Source organism: Temnothorax longispinosus, chromosome 12 (assembly GCF_030848805.1).
Source record: "Temnothorax longispinosus isolate EJ_2023e chromosome 12, Tlon_JGU_v1, whole genome shotgun sequence".
Lineage (NCBI taxonomy): Eukaryota > Metazoa > Arthropoda > Insecta > Hymenoptera > Formicidae > Temnothorax > Temnothorax longispinosus.
In genome coordinates this window covers 3,359,678-3,376,836 of record NC_092369.1, presented here as the reverse complement: position 1 = coordinate 3,376,836, position 17,159 = coordinate 3,359,678, and the positions used below count along the sequence as shown (strand labels likewise).

Below are 17,159 nucleotides of genomic sequence, written 5' to 3'. Positions count from 1 at the left end.
AGATAAAACAATTATAGAAATACATTCTTTTATATTTATGAAAAAACACCACATTGAAATAACTATTATCTTATTAATATTTTTCAAAACAATTGTTATAAACAATTAAAATTATATCAATACCATTTTACTAACTACGTCATCAAAATCATCGCGAAAAACCGATCGACTTAATGAAAAAATACTTACAACAAGATTGTTCAATTTTGCAACTTATTTTTATAAACAATTATAAATAAATAATTAACCACACTAATAATAGCCGTTAACGTGTGCCCCAGGTTATGCACAACAACTTTTGTATAAGTCAAAACCTCGTCACTCCTCTGGTTGAGGCTACAAAAAATTCCAAAGGAAATAATTAACCACACTAATAATAGCCGTTAACGTGTGCCCCAGGTTATGCACAACAACTTTTGTATAAGTCAAAACCTCGTCACTCCTCTGGTTGAGGCTACAAAAAATTCCAAAGGAAAAGACACCCGGTATAACGGTTTAGCATGGGAATTGTTCCATATAATTGAAATTATACGCCCTAAATATCTCAATCCTTAATATCTCTTAAATTACGTCTGCAAAAAATACCCCGTTTGCATGTAAATTAAGTTTGAACCTTCCTCTTCAAGCCCGTATCAAAAACATAATTTTTAACAACTTGCTACACCTAATTAATTAACAAAATACATACCTCCGTCTGCATTTGTCCATATAATTGGCAATTATGTGGATGAGACAATTATGTGGATGAAAACTCGTTCGGGTAAATACGAATTTTGACCGCGCACGTAAACTCTGCATCAGTACACCTACGAAAAATGATAATAACTTTTATTTCTGCAATTGTTTATTTACAAAATATTTATAACAATAAAATAAAGTGTCTTATAAAAAATTATTTCATTGTAGAATTAAAACCGTGTAATTAAGGAGAGCTTAACAATACCAATATGTAAATTAAAAAAGTACTAATTTATTTAATTAATAATTTGTTATTAACAAATACATATATTAACAATAAAATTTTCCAATCCTATATTATACTTTAATGAAAGTCCTACAATATATTTCTTATACACTCCTATCAAATTCCCAACCATTCATGAGATATAAGAATAATAAAAATCTTATTATATATATATATATATATATGAACAATTTAATTTCATTGATTTCCTGTACTAATGAGAATGCTGACCATTTCTATCTGCACGATATATTATTAACCTGATATTAGAATCATTATTAACACCGCTAACATCACTTTTATTAATATCACTATTAACAAATATATATACTTACCAAAATTAATATAAATATCGAATGTCAAGCGCCGAAGCGTTACTCACGAACCTGAGAAAGATAAAATTGTATTATGCGTAGCATAAGGAACACGAATCCGAGCGAGATGCGAATATTGTACGATCTGAAAGAGAAAAAGAGAGAGTCAGATATACTATATTAACTATTAGACGAAGAGAGCAATATCTTTTACACTTTAGACATGCTAATAATAACTTAATTGTATTATTGAATTATTCTACCCTATGTAAAGTATGTCTGAAGAAATTAAATAATATTCAACATATATTTGCACATTTTAAAATTAAAATATTAAAGATTTCTTATTTTTCTTTATGATAAAAGTCATATTAAAATTTGATAATGAAAGTAGGTATCGCTCTCAATACAAACCGTTGTTAGACTAGAGAATAAAATAGAATTTAGATGAGTCACCTGTATGACTCATTCGAGTGAATCTAGTCTTCGCATAGACCATATATGGACATGTCGAAGCAGAGCACAACGCATGACCATATAAGGTAATGAATTTCAAGACACCACCCTATGACTCATTGCTGGCAAGCGAGCCACACCCCTAGAAGTAGATCACATCCGCTAGACAACGCCTTATGACTCATTGTAACGAGGTGCGGTCACCTCCCACTACCGTTTCCAAAATTGTATAAAAGCAGAATCTTTTACCCTCTCGACGGAGAGTGTGGAACGAGCCAGGAAAGGTCACATATCTTATACTTGTTCCATCCTCCCACATAAACCACTTGTATCGTAAAAGTTCTACAATAAATATCATACTCTTTTACATCAAAAGAAAGATAAAGAGATAAAGATTATTGAATACCTACCTTCAACGGATCCAAGGAGCCATAATCCACATCGCCGACCAACAGTTAATTATCCTGGGGTTTTACCTCCTTAACTGCAAGAAAAAGAACCCATCAACGGAGACGTTCTGCCGGATCGAGCCACCTCGCATCACCCAGGACGTCACACTCGTCGACGCAAACTGTCAAATGGAGACAAGGCGGCGCTCTTTGCACAATGTTAAAGAGGCGATCCTGCAACTGCAGGATTGCTTGGTGGAACTCGTCCGTAGCCGTAGCTACGTGAGTTACGTGAGTTTGCATTTCGTCACATATCGCGCAAAGTTCGTTCACTTTATCCATTATATGTCTCAGTAGTATACAATAGTTCGCGTAAAAAATACGGGTAAACTACACCCAAGTCTAGCCGCGAGCTCTTTATATACCGAGAAAGTGCAACAAAGGGGAGGATGTTGCGGTAAAAAAATATACTAAGATAAGAATAGCATTTTTTGCGTCGAGGAAAAAATGCATTGAGGAAAATAATGCATTTTTATCAAACCGACTCATCCACCGGAATCGTCGACGCAATTTTTTTCACCCGAGACCCCCCGCTCTAGCCACGACTTCTTTATATCGAAAAAAATGCAACAAAAGGAGGATATTGTGGTACAAATATAATAATAATAGTTTTTACATCCAGGAAACAATGTATTTTATCACACCGACTCATCCGCCTGAATCTTCGACGCATTTTTTTTCCCACCCGAGACCCCGCCGCCGCACCTATCCGCGCCGAGAAAGCGCGACAAAGGGAAGATATCGCGGTAAAAAAAATGTAACAAGAACAGCGTTTTTGCGTCGAAGAAAAAATACATCGAGGAAAAATAATGCATTTTTATCGGGCCGACTCATCCGCCGGAATCTTCGACGCATTTTTTTCACGCCCGAGACCCCCGCCGCCACCTATCCGCGTTATCGCTAACGAGCGTCTTCGCGTAAACGTTCGCATCCGGAGCGCTCGTCGAGATCGCGCTCAAACCGCAACGCGCCGTCATCGCAGTTTCGCCGTCTCTCTCGCTCTCGACGATGCGGCTCGCGCGCGTAATCGCGTTAACCGCGTGTTTTATCGCCGCGAGGTGCATCAATCTCACAATTACGGACGAAAATTACGCGCTCACGTTCGACTACCTGCAGAAATACGGATATCTGTCCAAAGACGTAGACGCGGTTCCGGCTCAGAGACAAAACGACGTTTTTCGCAAAGCCTTCGAGGATTTTCAGAATTACTACGATTTACCCGGCGACGGAACGCCCAACAACGAAACGCTGCAATTGATGAGTAAACCGCGATGCGGTTTCCGAGATATCCTGAAGCACGGAACGAAAGCGAGCCTGTCCAAATGGCCGAAGACGCACCTGACGTGGCATTTTCATTTAGCCGACGACACCGAGCTGAACACGGCGCGGGCCGCGTTCGACCTGTGGTCGCAGCATTCGGCATTGACGTTTGAACGCTCCGAAACGCCGAATGCCGACATTATAATATCTTGGCGACGCTTACGTCACTATAACACGAATACCAAGGTAAACGGAGCAATTTGCTCGGACAAATTCGACGGCCCCGGCAACGTGCTCGCCCACGCGTCTCTCTCGACGGACCAAGCGGGGTTCGTCTCCGAGGTGCACGTTGACGGGGACGAGCCGTGACACATTTACGTCAATAAACATCCCGCGGATAGGTTCTCCCTGCATTACACGCTGACGCACGAGATCGGCCACTTTCTCGGATTGGTGCACAACAGGCGCAAAACATCGGTGATGTTTGCGATACAGCCGGACCAGCAGTATCCGGTGAAGCTCGACCAAAACGACATCGCCGATATTCAACGTTTGTACAGTGAAAAAAGTACGAACAAGCCCCCGCGTCGGACGCCGGCGCCGCCGCCGCCGCCATCGCCGGACCTGTGCAGCCTCGATCGCGTGAACGGGATATTGATTTTGGAAAATCGAATGTACATCTCGTACAAGCGTTACGTTTGGTCGATCGATGTGGACGGTAGGACGTACAACGGACCTTTAGCCCTTTCGAATCACATGAGCTTTCTTCACGACAATTACACGCGCGTGACCGCCGCCTATCAATCCCCGTCCGGCGATTTCGTGGTGTTCGTAGATAATTTGGTATACTTGGTTCAATATCCGGAATTTAGTCTGCGGCCAGGTTGGCCGAAGACCTTGCAAGAACTCGGATTTCCCGAAAACACGTTGATCAACGGAGCGGTGAACACCCACAGAGGACGTTCCTTCGTGGTGTTCAACGGTAACGCGGTGGGCGAGATAGATTAATTCCCCCGTTATAAATCGCCCACCCATGCTCCTCCAAAAACCTACATAACTTTCTTCCCTCTCCGTTTACCTTGCCATCTTTCATTCTTTATTCCCCTTCTCTTTTCTCTTCTTCTCTTTCTTCTACGAATCCCCCCTCCTTCCCCGTCTTTGCGTTAAAATCCCCCCCTATCAGCACCCTCATTCCCGTCTCTATTTCTACCACCTATTACTTTAGGTCTTCTAATTTCCTGTCCATATCTCATTTATATATACTCCTACTATGTTCCACCACTTCTTCCCTAACCTCACCTTTATCGATAGCATCATTTCTTTATCTTTTTTGTCCTTTCTTTTTCCATTTTCACCCCTACCCTCACCCTTACTATCATTCCTCCTACCGCCCTATTCTTCCTCTCTGCTTTCTGCACTTTCCACACGTAACCTCTCGGCAGCCTTTCCTTTATCTTTTCTCATTCCTTATCATCCACCCACTTCTCACATAGCACCATTACATCCCATTCCTCCAGCCCCTTCCAAAACTCTTTATCTTTATTTGTTAATCTCGCTACATTCCAAAAAGCCTCCTTATATATTCTCCTTTTTTCCTCTCTCTCTCTCTCTCTCCCTCTTTCTCTTCTCCTTTCTTCTCTCCAAATCTTCTCTCTAATTCCTCCCTCTTATCCTTCTCATTCTCTACTCTTTTTTCATCCACCCGTTCCCTCTTTTTTTTCTACTCAACTTACTTTTGCACTTCCTTTCTTTTGCTTTCTTTCCCTTTTCCTTGCCCTGCTTTCCAACACCTCCCTTTACTATTCCTAAGCACATCTTTTACCTTATCCCACACCCACCACTTCCCCTCTATCCATACCTCTCCCTGCCCTATCCGTACCCTTTGTCACGTCTGACGATATAATCACCGCTATATTCCAGCCGCATAAATTTTTCGATTTCTATCTTCATTGCACAGCACTTGAAAACAATATTATAATATAACAATCACTTTTTAAAATAACTGCCACAACAATCAGTCAGCTGATACGAGCACGCGTTCTTAAAGTAGCAGACACGAGCTTAGAGAACATGGCTGCCTAAAGGCACCCTCTCAAGCTTAAGCCTCATTTTCATAAATCATACTATAAACTTTTGGACAATCGCTTGTTAAAATTCCCCAGAATCACTAAAATTGATTGTAAATAAATATTACAGGCTTTATGAGATCCTTTATGCAATATAAATTCAGTTTGACACGCAGATTTAACGAAAATAAATGTATGTTCCATAAGAATGAACTAAGAAAATTAAAATAAAATATAAATTAATTAATTAAAAGCAAATTGTTCATAAGAATATAACCTTGGTGCCTAAAGAACATTATCGCGCTAAAATAACAATTACCTTATACCATATTTCAAGAATAATTGTTATAAATAATTACAAATAAATTATTAACCACATCAATAAATATTTTTAATTCATACCCCTAATCGTACACAACAACTTTTATATAAGATAGAATCTTGTTATTCCATTAATAAAAGTCATATAAAATTTTAAAGAACGATATAAGGACAGATGGTAAATCATAAATATTTTGAGGGCATGTAAAATGGAAGCAAGAACCAATCTTGAGCTGCCACTGCTTTCAGGTCTTTAGATACATCGCAAGTGTGACGTCCTGGGTGATGCGAGGTGGCTTGATCCGGCAGAACGTCTCCGTCGAAATCAATTTTATGGGTTTTTTTTCTGCTGGTTAAGGGGGTGAAACCCCAGGATAATTAGCTAGTGTTTGGCGATGTGGATACATGGCTCCTCGAGTCCGTTGAAGGTAGGTATTTAATAATTTTTATCTTTTTTTGATATAAAAAGAGTATAATATTTATTGTATAACTCCAAGATACAAGTAGCTTATATGGAGAATAAAACAAGTATAAGATATGTAGGGTTTCCTGGCTCGTTCCAGACTCTCTGTCGAGTGGGCGAGAGGTGCTGTTATACAATTCTGGAAACGATAGTGGGAGGTGACCACACCTGGTTACAATGAGTCATAGGGCGTTGTCTAGTGGATATGAGTCTACTTCTACTTGTGCGGCTCGCTTGCCAGCTTATTTTACGTATGACTAGATTTTACTCGCATGAGTCACTTAGTGACCTTGTTCTATTTCTATTTCTATTCTAACAGCGATTTGTAACGAGAGCGATACCTTCTTTTATCATAAAATCTCAACATGACTTTTGTCGTAGAAGAATATAAGAAATGTTCAATAATTCGACTTCGAAATATGTTAAATATTGTTTAACTTTCTTTAGACATACTTTACATGTGGTAGAATAATTTAATAATACAATTAAAATAATTATTAGCATGTCTAAAGTATGAAAGCATTGCTTTCTTTGTCTAGCGGTTACTACGGTATGTCTGTCTTTTTCTCTCTCTCCTACAGATCATACGATGTTCGCATCTCGCTCGGATTCGCGTTCCTTATGCTACGCATATAAAATTCTATCTTTTCAGGTTCGTGAGTGACGCTTCGGCGCTTGACGCTCGATATTTATATTAATTTTAGTAAGTATATATATATTTTTTGTTAATAATAATATTGATAAAAGTGATGTTAGCAGTGGTAATGATAATTCTAATATCATGTGAATAAGGTATCGTGCAGGTAGAAATGGTTAGCTTTCTCATTAGTACAATAAAATTAAATTGTTCATATAATAAGATTTCTATTATTTTTATATCTTGCGAATGGTTGGAAATTTGATTGGAGTGTATAGGAAACATATTGCAGGATTTTTGCTAAAGTATAATCTAGCATTGGAAAATTTTATTGTTAATATATGTATTTGTTAATAACGAATTATTAATTAAATAAATCGGTACTTTTTAATTCGCATATTGACATTGTTTTGAATTTCTAATATCATCTTGTTTATGAGCACACTTATTGTTATAAATATTTTGAAAATAAACAAGTGCAGAAATAAAAGTTATTATCATTTTTCGTAGGTGTACTGATGCAGAGTTTATATAAGCGGTTGAAATTTGTGTTTACCAGAACGAGTTTTTATGTTCATGACATATAATTGCCAATTATACGTCATAATGCAGATGGAGGTATATATTTTGTTAATTAATTAGGTGTAGCAGATTGTTAACAATTATGTTTTATATACTATTTTCAAGAGGGGGTTTTAGGCTAATCAGGTGTATGAAAGGGGTATTTCTTAGTTATCATTATTTTGGAAAGTATTAAAGTTTAGTCGCTCTGTCCCGAACGATGCGTTTTGCATAGAGGTATATATATGTCGACCGCATTATTAAGGGACATCTCCCTTATAACGGGTGTCTTTTTGTTTGGAATTTTATAGCGCTTTTATTAGAAAAGTGACATGGTTTAGACTTATATAAAAGTTGTTATACGTGATCCGAGGTATAAGTTAAAAATATTTATTGACATGGTCAATAATTTGTTTATAATTGTTTATAAAAGTAAGTTGCAAAAATAAACGATTATGTAGTAAATGTTTTTCTATCGAACGATTTTGACGATTATTCCTTTTTGACGATTATTCCTTATACACGTATATATTGTTTTTATCTCAAACTATTCGTTTTCTATTTTTATTTTAATTTATTAAGAGTCTATATGGCTATCTTTGTCTTACTCTCTGTGAACTGGTATTAAACAATCCTCGTCTTTCATGAAGCGAATGTCAAATTTTCAATCTCGTTTATTAGTTTAATTAATTTAAATAGAAAATCGGCGTTAACGCTACTGGTGTTTAGGAACATGACGGATTCCATTTTTATCATAATAATTAAATGTCAAAATTTTCGTTCAGAAATGAAATTTATTGATCTTAAAATGTATAAAAGACTAAAATATTAATGTAAAAGTAATTTGGTCTTTGTAAGTTTAAAAGGTAAGAAATTCAAAATGGCGGACGTGAAACTTTAATAATTTATAACTCGAGAACGGTAAGAGATAAAGATATAGGGTTTCTTTTGTTGTGTTCAGACAATTAAGGGCTTTATTTTAGGTTGTTTAAAATTTTTGTGTTCTATGGATTTCCGTAATTTTTAATTATATCTCGGAATTAAGAAGAGATATGATGTGAGGGTTTTTGTGAGACTACTTAACATGGCCTGCTGAGTATCTACAGTGATTTATTGATTATTTTTAATAATAATTTTATGGTAAATTTTATTGTTAATTAGTTTATTTTGAGAGATACAATAATGATTTATAACCAAAAGTTGTTTGACCCTTTGTGATAGTTTCGGTAGTCACATTAGCTAGGTCTGTTAATAGTATAATTTAATTGTTTATAACAATCATGTTTGAAAAATGCTAATGAGATAATTATTATTTTAGCATGGTAATGTTCTTTAGGCATAAAGGATTATGCTCCTGTGATTGCTTTGCTTCTAATTAATTTATTTATATTCTATTCTAATTTTCTTAGTTCATTCTTATGGAACGTGCATTTATTCGTGTGTTAAACTGAATTTATATTGCATAAAGGGTCTCATAAAGCCTGTATTAGCATTGAATAGCAATTTGTAAATAACTTTATTGATTCTAGGAAATTCTGATAAGTGCTTGTCCAAAAGTTTATAGTGTGATTCATGATAAACGGGGCTTAAGTTTGAAAGAAAGCCTTAAGGCGGCCATGTTCTCTAGGCTCGTGTCTACTATTTTAAAAACGCGTGCTCGTATCAGCTGAATAATTGTTGTGACGGTTAAGTTAGAGTGATTGTTATATTATAATATTGTTTTCAGGTGCAATGAAGATGGAAATGGAAAAATTTATGCGGTTGGAATATAGCAGTGAATGTACTGTCAAACGTGACACCATCAGACGTGACACTAGCGATTCTCCTGGCAAATGAAATCGTTCCGCATAATTTGTTACTAGCCTAGTGACACTAGTTTTTTCTTCCGCATTTAAATGATCGAGACGTAGTAGCTGTATTATCTGGTTAACTCGTGTTTTATTGTTCTTTGAGTCTTCTTCTGCGTCGTTTGCGTCCATTTCTTCGTTATTTAGCTCTTTGAATGGATATATTTTTACAGTCGGTATCGCCAGAGAGAAGAATGAGAGACGAAATAACGACGATTTTCTTAAGACGCTTTTGCTAGGCCATACAGTAGCGCCACACATTCACTTTCAGGAATTGGAAATACGAGTCACATCCACTTTTCGATACTGTCGATGAATTTGGTTCATGTCCGTGCTATGTATACATCCACTTTTCGATATTGTCTGTCTTTGGTGGTTCGTGTCCGAACTATCCAGCTGGAGGGGATATGGTCGCGGCGGCACGCGCCGGCTATGCCACGATGCCACGCATTTCGGGTATCGTGTCTCGTGCCTCGCCTGTCAAGACGCCTCCGTGCCTAGTATTCCATCTGGCTTAATTGGAAAATCATTAGGAACTACATGAAACCATGCATCAGCATCGAGAATGCGTAATTTAGCTACGCCTATCGTGCGTGTTTGTCCTTTAGTTATTCCACTAAGCTCGAAAACTATTTTCTTATCAATGGGCACATTCTCATGGAGCGAATTTTCCTTTATCAAATTTATATCGGATCCCGTATCTATCATAAAGCTAGCGCGTTCGTCGAGAAAGTTTTTACTTGGCAGAACGACAGAAGGTGGCTTCCCGATTTTATTACAGACTTTTACACTTGCGTTTCCTCTCGGGGTTCCTCCGGGTTGACCAGGGGCTCGATTCTCAAACTCACTCGCAAGTTTGCGCATACGAGCATTTCGAGTGGATGAGATACGAGCACGCTCGTTAGTTGCAATTCTCGAATAGGCGATGCGAGCGCTCGGAACGTGGGAAGGACCAAACGTATGCGCTTCCTTGCGAACACGAATTAGGTTTGGCAACAGCGCAGGAACTACTACTTAACCTACATATATCGAGCTTTCTACAGCTTTGTTATTGTCATCGCAGTTATGAATTATTCCACGGTTTCGAGCAATAATAAAATGATAAAGAGTGAGAAGAAGAAGAGATCGGGCAACATTAGCGAGGAACAGCGTAATTTGCTGACAGAGTACATGACGAATCACCCGAATCTCGTAAGTGGCAAGTTTTCGAAAACTTTCACGGTCGATCATGCTGCAAAGTTGTGGCAAGAAATTGCTGAAATTTTAAATGCTTGTAACGGTGCCGAAAAAAATTGGAAGGCATGGCGCAAGGTAATTAAAATTATTATTATTACAGTACGTAATGTAAATAATACTTTTGATTAGGAACAATTTGTTTATATAGTGTTGGCAAGATTTTCGGTCCCGAAGCAAATCAAAGCAAGGAGAAATTAACGTTCATAGACGTCAAACAGGAGGTGGAGAACTATGTACAACAGTTCTTACACCGGACGAAGAAAAAGTCATGTCATTGATCCCCAAAAATCTAACGGATGGACATTCCACTTCACGAGAGTCAACTACTGAAATGCAGCTTAACGAAGAGGTATTATGTACACTGTAATATATATGAAGTGTAAAACCATAACTATATGTAGATATGTGTGTATGAATAAATATTGTGGAACATATGTATAGGATGATGATGTAATTATCAAGGAAGTGGAATATTTTGATACGGACAGTACAACCCTAAAAACAATGGCATTTGACAACGACATAGAATTCCTTGAAGAGAACTATGACACCGTGAAAAAATCAATGTTAGCAGACATAAACGATAATAAAGAGAACACATTCGATGCGATGGGAAAAAAGAAAGACAATAATATTGAAAGTGATGCTGTTGTAAATGGTACCAGGGGCCACAGTACGGCTAAATGTACTAAAACACAAGGTAAAAAGCCTTTTGCAATTCGGAAATTAGAACAGACTAAAGAAGCTTCTGATAACCTAGTTGATATTGCTAATAAAGATTATAAACTAAAACAAGAGTATTATAAACAAAAACTCGAATATATAGCTAGATGTGCAGAGGCTAAGGAACGCATTGCCTCGGCCGCAGAAAGATGCCAAATGTCTTAAATTAACATTGACTTCTTTGTTAGCTTGGCATATGTATGTTATACAAGGAAAACTCTTCTTATAATAAGTTATTGCAGCTAGTACTACTTTTAATTTAATTTGTTAGAATATTTTCATAAACGTTTATGTTGTGGTTATTAACTGCGATTACAGTTGTTTTATGTGTGTCCAAATAACCACTGTTAAAGAGTATACATTGTGCGTCCTCGATTGCAGTGTACAATTAAATAACATAGTTTATTACCAAAGGATATTATTAGAAAAGTACCAAAAATAGGTTTAGTTGTGATACTATTGCATAAAACTAAAGTGTTTAAGTAACAATACGTACAGCCTTTGTATGTGTGCAATTAATTGTCGTTAAAGAGTAAGAATTTAGTGTGGTCTCTTGCAATAATAAAGTATCACATTGTTTGTAAGGAAACGGTTGCCGGAAAGCACCCGAAAAAAGTTGCCATGTTTTGATACTCGTATGTAAGACTGAGATGTGATAATACAATGTGATAAACAATACATACCAGATCATACTTGTATACTCAGGAGAAGAGTTTTTTGTAATTCTCAAAATACATTTTTATTTTAAAAAGGTACTTAACCAGGTGACAAACGCACGTTATTTGACATCAAAATAACGTCATTTGACGTCACAGTGACATCATTCTGACGTGAAATAACGTGTGTTTGCTACCTGGGAATTAAGATAAAACTTTCTTAATATCTAAGTTCACTTAGTTTTCTTTTAGTAAATATATTACATTTTGTTTCTCTACATGTCTACATAAAAAATATTACACATTTATAAGCAAAAATTGATAAATAGCACTTGTGTAATGAAATGTACATCTTAGAACATAAGCTTTGTAAATAAAATTATTTCTTACAGTAAACTTAACTGCAGTTATTTTTAAGCCTACTACTGCATTGTTTTAATTAAAATAATTTCTAATAATTCGCGTTTGCAGTAGTCGTCCTGCTGCTAACTCTTCATTCACTCTACGAGCATTCCTAATTTCCTCAACTACTTCATTAGCATCTTCTTCGTACATGCCAAAATCTAGTTCGTCGTCTCCTTCTAATGGCTGAGGATCGGGCATGTTATTTGTAATACAAATGTTGTGCAAAATGGCACAGGTATTAATAATTTTAGACGCTACATCAGGAGCATAGTGTAAAACTCGATGTTTTAAACAACAGCGGAACCTCATTTTCAAAACGCCGTTGCACTGTTCGATTAAAGAACGACAGCCCATTTGTCGTTCATTATACCGAGCCTCTGCACTCATTGGCTGTGCGTTAGCAATAGGCGTTAATAACCATGAGCGCAAAGGGTATCCGGAATCACCTGCAAATAAAATCAATAATTATTATAATTTTGAACCAAATATAAGTGACTTATATTTTTCATTTTTTGGTTTCCTACATAAATAAATGGAAAAATCATAGTACTAATAATTCTGCAATTCATGCATATGAATACTGTTCACAATAGACCACATGAAATATGAGAGTACCTAGTAAACAGAAAGTATTTCTCCCAAATCTTCTATAGATCTGTTCCGCTGCTTGCCTAGCATTACAGTTATTCCAAATATACACATCATGCGTGCTGCCAGGAAATCGTGCATTGATGTTCAGGATTTTCAATCTGTGATCGCATATCTGAAAAACAAAATATTAATTATTTATTCATTGAAAGAATACATAAAAATCAAAAGTTACTAGACAACAATTTTAGCATGTATGTACAGTTAGTTTACCAATTGTACATTGATCGAATGATATCCTTTACGATTAACGTATGCATGTTCTGGGTAAAGCGGGTCATTAATCTTTGGCGGGTATATTGCAACGTGTGTGCAATCGATACATCCGTAGACCCCTGGGAATCTGTGACTGTGGTAAAATCTGTACAAAAATATTGAGACAATTTGATTTATGCCACTTCATTTCATTTTATATATTAATAAATATAACATATTTAATATTTAATAATAATATTGCAGATATAATATAAATATATAATAATGACATACAAATTTACTAATAACTATTATATAAAACATACTCGTTACGCAAATGATGTAGTTCTGCCACAGTACGAGGAAATTTAATCCATTTGTCCATAACTTCTGGACGGTTTGCGGCATTAATAACTTCGTGTATACTTCGTGACACCGAAGACTGGCTTACAGCACTATTTAAATTTTGGCCAATATCTAATTGGTAACTGCCACTCGCAAAATAACGTAATGCAGTAAGTACCTTTGCAACACAAAACATAACGTACAATCAAAGAAATAAGAAATTAATTAATTGGTAAATATAGTTATGTTGTAAATTTCAAGGCATATGTTTCTTACTTTTCTATTTGTGCTCAAAGCAGATACCCTTGTTCCTTGTATAATAAAAGGCTGCACGTCTTCTATAAATTCAGTAGCTAATCTTTTTGACAGCCGATATATTTTTACAAATTTCTTTTCGCTTAATTGGAAAGGGTCACGTTCTTCGTATATTATACGAGGATTTCTATCTGCTGCAAATTCGGCAGCCTCCAGTTCATTTAAAATAAACGCTTGATTAATAAAGTTCATTATTGAGATAACGACATAAATATTGTTTTTCACGTGTAAGGTTAAGATTATACCACCAACTTTCTACAAGAAACGTATTCGCAATGTAGGAAGCGAATACCTTTACCCACTCGTTGCATTGCGAGTAAAAACTTAAGTATTCGCTCCGTTTAGTATACGCATATTCTTCTCGAGAATATACTTTTCAATTCGAGTACTCGAAAATGGGCACATGCGCATACGCTTCTGCTGCGAGCGAGTTCGAGAATAGCAGCCCAGGCGCACTCGTGGTCGTTCGTTCAGCGCTGCGCCTGCTCGCTGAGCCCGATCTCGGTTTCCCGGATTCTCTTGGGCTCTGTCGCGTCGTACGTTTTCAGAAGCTCTATTTTCTCTATTGAAATATTGATTTCCTTGATTCCGCAGATTATTATTATACTGTCTCTTCCGACATTGCTCGAGATTGTGACCAGAAATCTTGCAGTATCGGCAAACTATACCAATGTTTCGCGGATTAGCTAAATTTGGACAATTAAAGCGGTTATTATTGTTAAAATTCATATTTCGCGCGGTATTATTTATCAAAGGATTCCGAACGTTATTTAATAAGGGGTTTCGGTTCAGAATTCGCGGCTGTAGGGTTCTACATTCCGCTCGTACATTTCCAGAATGTTTACAATACGATCATACTTTTGGTTGCCATTGTACGTGAGATATTTGTGCAAGAGGATTAATAGTGCTGCATGAATAAGTATCATGACCATATCCATAAGACAATTATTGCATCGAATTGATTGTATGAGTCCCTCTGTTATTCTCATACGCTGCGCGTGTTCCTGATACTCCGTTTCAGCTTTTATTGCGGATTCTATCGCGGTATTTAAAGTGATTGGGTCGCGTGGATACATTTTTGTATAAATATCTGTTTTTAGCCCTGTTAGAAAATTTCTCACAGCATTGTTTTCAGCAGAACTCAAAAATTGCATCACCTGATTCGGATTTTCGGTTTGATAACAAGATTTTAATTGTTGCAGGATCATTAATACTCGGCTACCGTAATCGACTACTGATTCGTCGGGATGTTGAGTTACTTTAGCGAGTTCCCCGTGCAATTGTGACGAAGAATAAACTGGTGCAAATCTAGTTCTTATCTCCGCTTAATGCCAAGGACCGACTAATTTATTTTTTATCATTTGGACAAGTCCATATTTCGCGGTAGGAGAAATCACATTTTTAGCGTGCATGCAACTATTAGCAAACTGTAATACGGGCATATTTTTTCCGTCAAACGGGAGAATTGTCTTGGCTGCATCTCGCAAACTTATATACGGCGCATTTACAGCTCTACGATTCGCGTCGGTTGCGTTGATATTCATATCGCCTATCTGTTCAGTTAAATCATTTATTCTGTCTACAGCCATTTTTATTTATTATAATTATTTATTTGTTAATAGTTGGCAAGTTCGCACTTACATGTATCGTATGATAGTGAAAAAAAGAATGATAGTTATGCGCGACTCCATGAAGCCTTGTCCACACGCTCGCAGTCTTATCCCTGCAGCTGCTCTCCGGAAACGATCCTTTTCTCGTTAAAGTAGAGACAGGATGTTGTAGAATGAATACAGCAATCGGTTTCTTCTTCCGCTACTGGCTCACTCAGCTTCCAGAGAATTAAAGTGTTGTCCCAAGGGATGCTTTCTAGATGTTGTTACGTCCCGATAGATCGCGGCCGCGAAGGGGGCGGTACTCGGATCGCTTATACGGGACTAGTCGCTTTTCGGGTTATCGAGCCAAGGGGCTCTATCCGGGGATACCTGCGACCGAGGTAATTCGCTATCCAGACGCTCGTCACCAAATCGTTTGCCCGATCCGCACCCTCACTGGGAGAGATTTAGATTCGGTAGTTCATCACCGTACCGTTGATTCAGAGGATTCGTCAGATATCGTTCAAACGGTTCCTCTACTTAGTGCATGCGTAACATTCGAAAGCGGGCCGACAGTCGGCTAGAACCTTACTGCACTCGCTACACGTGGGGAACTCTATTCGCGGCCCGTATTGCACGAAGTGCCTAAAAACGCCTTCGAAATCTTGCCGGAAGGGCTGGTATTGGCCGAGCTGGCAATCCTCACAAATAATGACCCCCGTAGTTTTATTTTGGAAAAACAACGACCAGACACAGATTCCCGTCATTAGCCATGCTCTGATAGGACTAGGGGGTAAAACTACCTCCGGAGGTTGCCGATTTACTGGATGTCCGGGACACATGAACAATGGAGCGCTAAACTCTAGTTTGGGAGATGGCAATTATCGTAGATTCGCGTTCTAAATATTGGTCTCCTCCCTCGTGTTCCACCGAACGTTTTCCGTTAGAGAATATTTCACAGCACGTGGTACACGCGGAGGGGCTCTGGATTTCTCCGATCACGACGTCGCACGAATCGCACTCTTCGACCTTGTATCGGTAACCGATATGCATATAATGGCGGACTAAGCAGTCGTACTGGCGGCGTTGCGGGCCCGTTAGGTCTCGGAAACACTCTTCACAGAGGTAGTGTTTGCTATCACGATTTTGATGGCAGATAGTAAAGACACACACGGCGCGCGATAACCAATTCCGCCGCGCAATTCTAGAGGCTAATGGGGTTAGTCGGCGCGCAGGGGCGTCGCGTGCGCGGCTCGCTCATGCCGTTCGCTTAGCGCCTAGGGGCGTCGTCACTTACCTTTAGTCGAGTTCCAATGAGTGATCCGCGGTGCCCCAGTGTTCTGGTGGTGAGGCGTCGAACCACAGGTGTAGAATCTCGGCGCGGCGCTGGATCAAGCGGATCCGGCGGGGGTCGTCCCTTTTGATTGAAGCGATGAATTCCCAAGATGGAACTGGTGGTGGATTGTCGGAATCTCCCCCCGGTGTGAAGGTGATCGGGGTTAGCCGATAGTTCTGGGCCTTCCGGAATGCTTGGTAATCTGCTCGAGACTCGGCCTTGTCCAGTGGAACGTAGATGTATTGTATACTTTTAATGTTAATTTTGCGCACTGAAGTTACGTTTTCGAGTTTTGGTCTCGCGTCCGCCTTGCACGCGAAACTCGCGACGAAGTACTTTTCGTATTCAGGATCAGGCGCGTAATCGGAAA

The 17,159-nt window shown here is 38.1% G+C and overlaps 3 protein-coding genes and 1 long non-coding RNA gene across 5 annotated transcripts; 3 read left to right on the top strand and 1 right to left on the bottom strand.

Moving 5' to 3' along the window:
- Positions 1 to 3,191: 3,191 nt before the first annotated feature.
- On the top strand, positions 3,192 to 3,812 carry LOC139823259 (stromelysin-1-like). The gene has a single exon (XM_071795637.1). The coding sequence runs from the start codon at positions 3,192 to 3,194 to the stop codon at positions 3,810 to 3,812; it is 621 nt and encodes a 206-aa protein (XP_071651738.1).
- Positions 3,813 to 6,099: 2,287 nt separating this feature from the next.
- LOC139823189 (uncharacterized) lies at positions 6,100 to 8,466 on the top strand. Of its 2 annotated transcripts, XR_011734723.1 has the most exons (4): positions 6,100 to 6,258; positions 6,394 to 6,544; positions 6,946 to 6,996; positions 7,441 to 8,463. It is a non-coding gene; the product is annotated as an uncharacterized lncRNA (long non-coding RNA). The 2 variants fall into 2 exon arrangements; XR_011734722.1 differs by having other exon boundaries at positions 6,394 to 6,996; positions 7,441 to 8,466.
- Positions 8,467 to 8,901: 435 nt separating this feature from the next.
- LOC139823007 (uncharacterized) lies at positions 8,902 to 12,290 on the top strand. Its single transcript, XM_071795268.1, has 3 exons — positions 8,902 to 10,649; positions 10,723 to 10,923; positions 11,016 to 12,290. Exons 1-3 carry the CDS (start codon positions 10,404 to 10,406, stop codon positions 11,460 to 11,462), a joined length of 894 nt encoding a protein of 297 aa, XP_071651369.1. The 5' UTR covers positions 8,902 to 10,403; the 3' UTR covers positions 11,463 to 12,290.
- Positions 12,291 to 12,348: 58 nt separating this feature from the next.
- LOC139823008 (putative nuclease HARBI1) lies at positions 12,349 to 13,694 on the bottom strand. The gene is made up of 4 exons (XM_071795269.1): positions 13,528 to 13,694; positions 13,220 to 13,367; positions 12,974 to 13,121; positions 12,349 to 12,804 (listed from the first exon to the last, which is right to left on the bottom strand). Exons 1-4 carry the CDS (start codon positions 13,584 to 13,586, stop codon positions 12,389 to 12,391), a joined length of 771 nt encoding a protein of 256 aa, XP_071651370.1. The 5' UTR covers positions 13,587 to 13,694; the 3' UTR covers positions 12,349 to 12,388.
- Between the last annotated feature and the right edge of the window lie 3,465 nt (positions 13,695 to 17,159).

Coding starts and splice junctions, on each gene's coding strand:
- LOC139823259 (XM_071795637.1), top strand. CDS start 3,192: ATGCGGCTCGCGCGCGTAATCGCGTTAACCGCGTGTTTTATCGCCGCG.
- LOC139823007 (XM_071795268.1), top strand. CDS start 10,404: ATGAATTATTCCACGGTTTCGAGCAATAATAAAATGATAAAGAGTGAG. Junction 10,650..10,722: donor ATTGGAAGGCATGGCGCAAG/GTAATTAAAATT, acceptor TTGTTTATATAG/TGTTGGCAAGATTTTCGGTC. Junction 10,924..11,015: donor AAATGCAGCTTAACGAAGAG/GTATTATGTACA, acceptor ACATATGTATAG/GATGATGATGTAATTATCAA.
- LOC139823008 (XM_071795269.1), bottom strand. CDS start 13,586: ATGGACAAATGGATTAAATTTCCTCGTACTGTGGCAGAACTACATCAT. Junction 13,122..13,219: donor ATTCGATCAATGTACAATTG/GTAAACTAACTG, acceptor TTTGTTTTTCAG/ATATGCGATCACAGATTGAA. Junction 12,805..12,973: donor AAATACTTTCTGTTTACTAG/GTACTCTCATAT, acceptor TTTTATTTGCAG/GTGATTCCGGATACCCTTTG.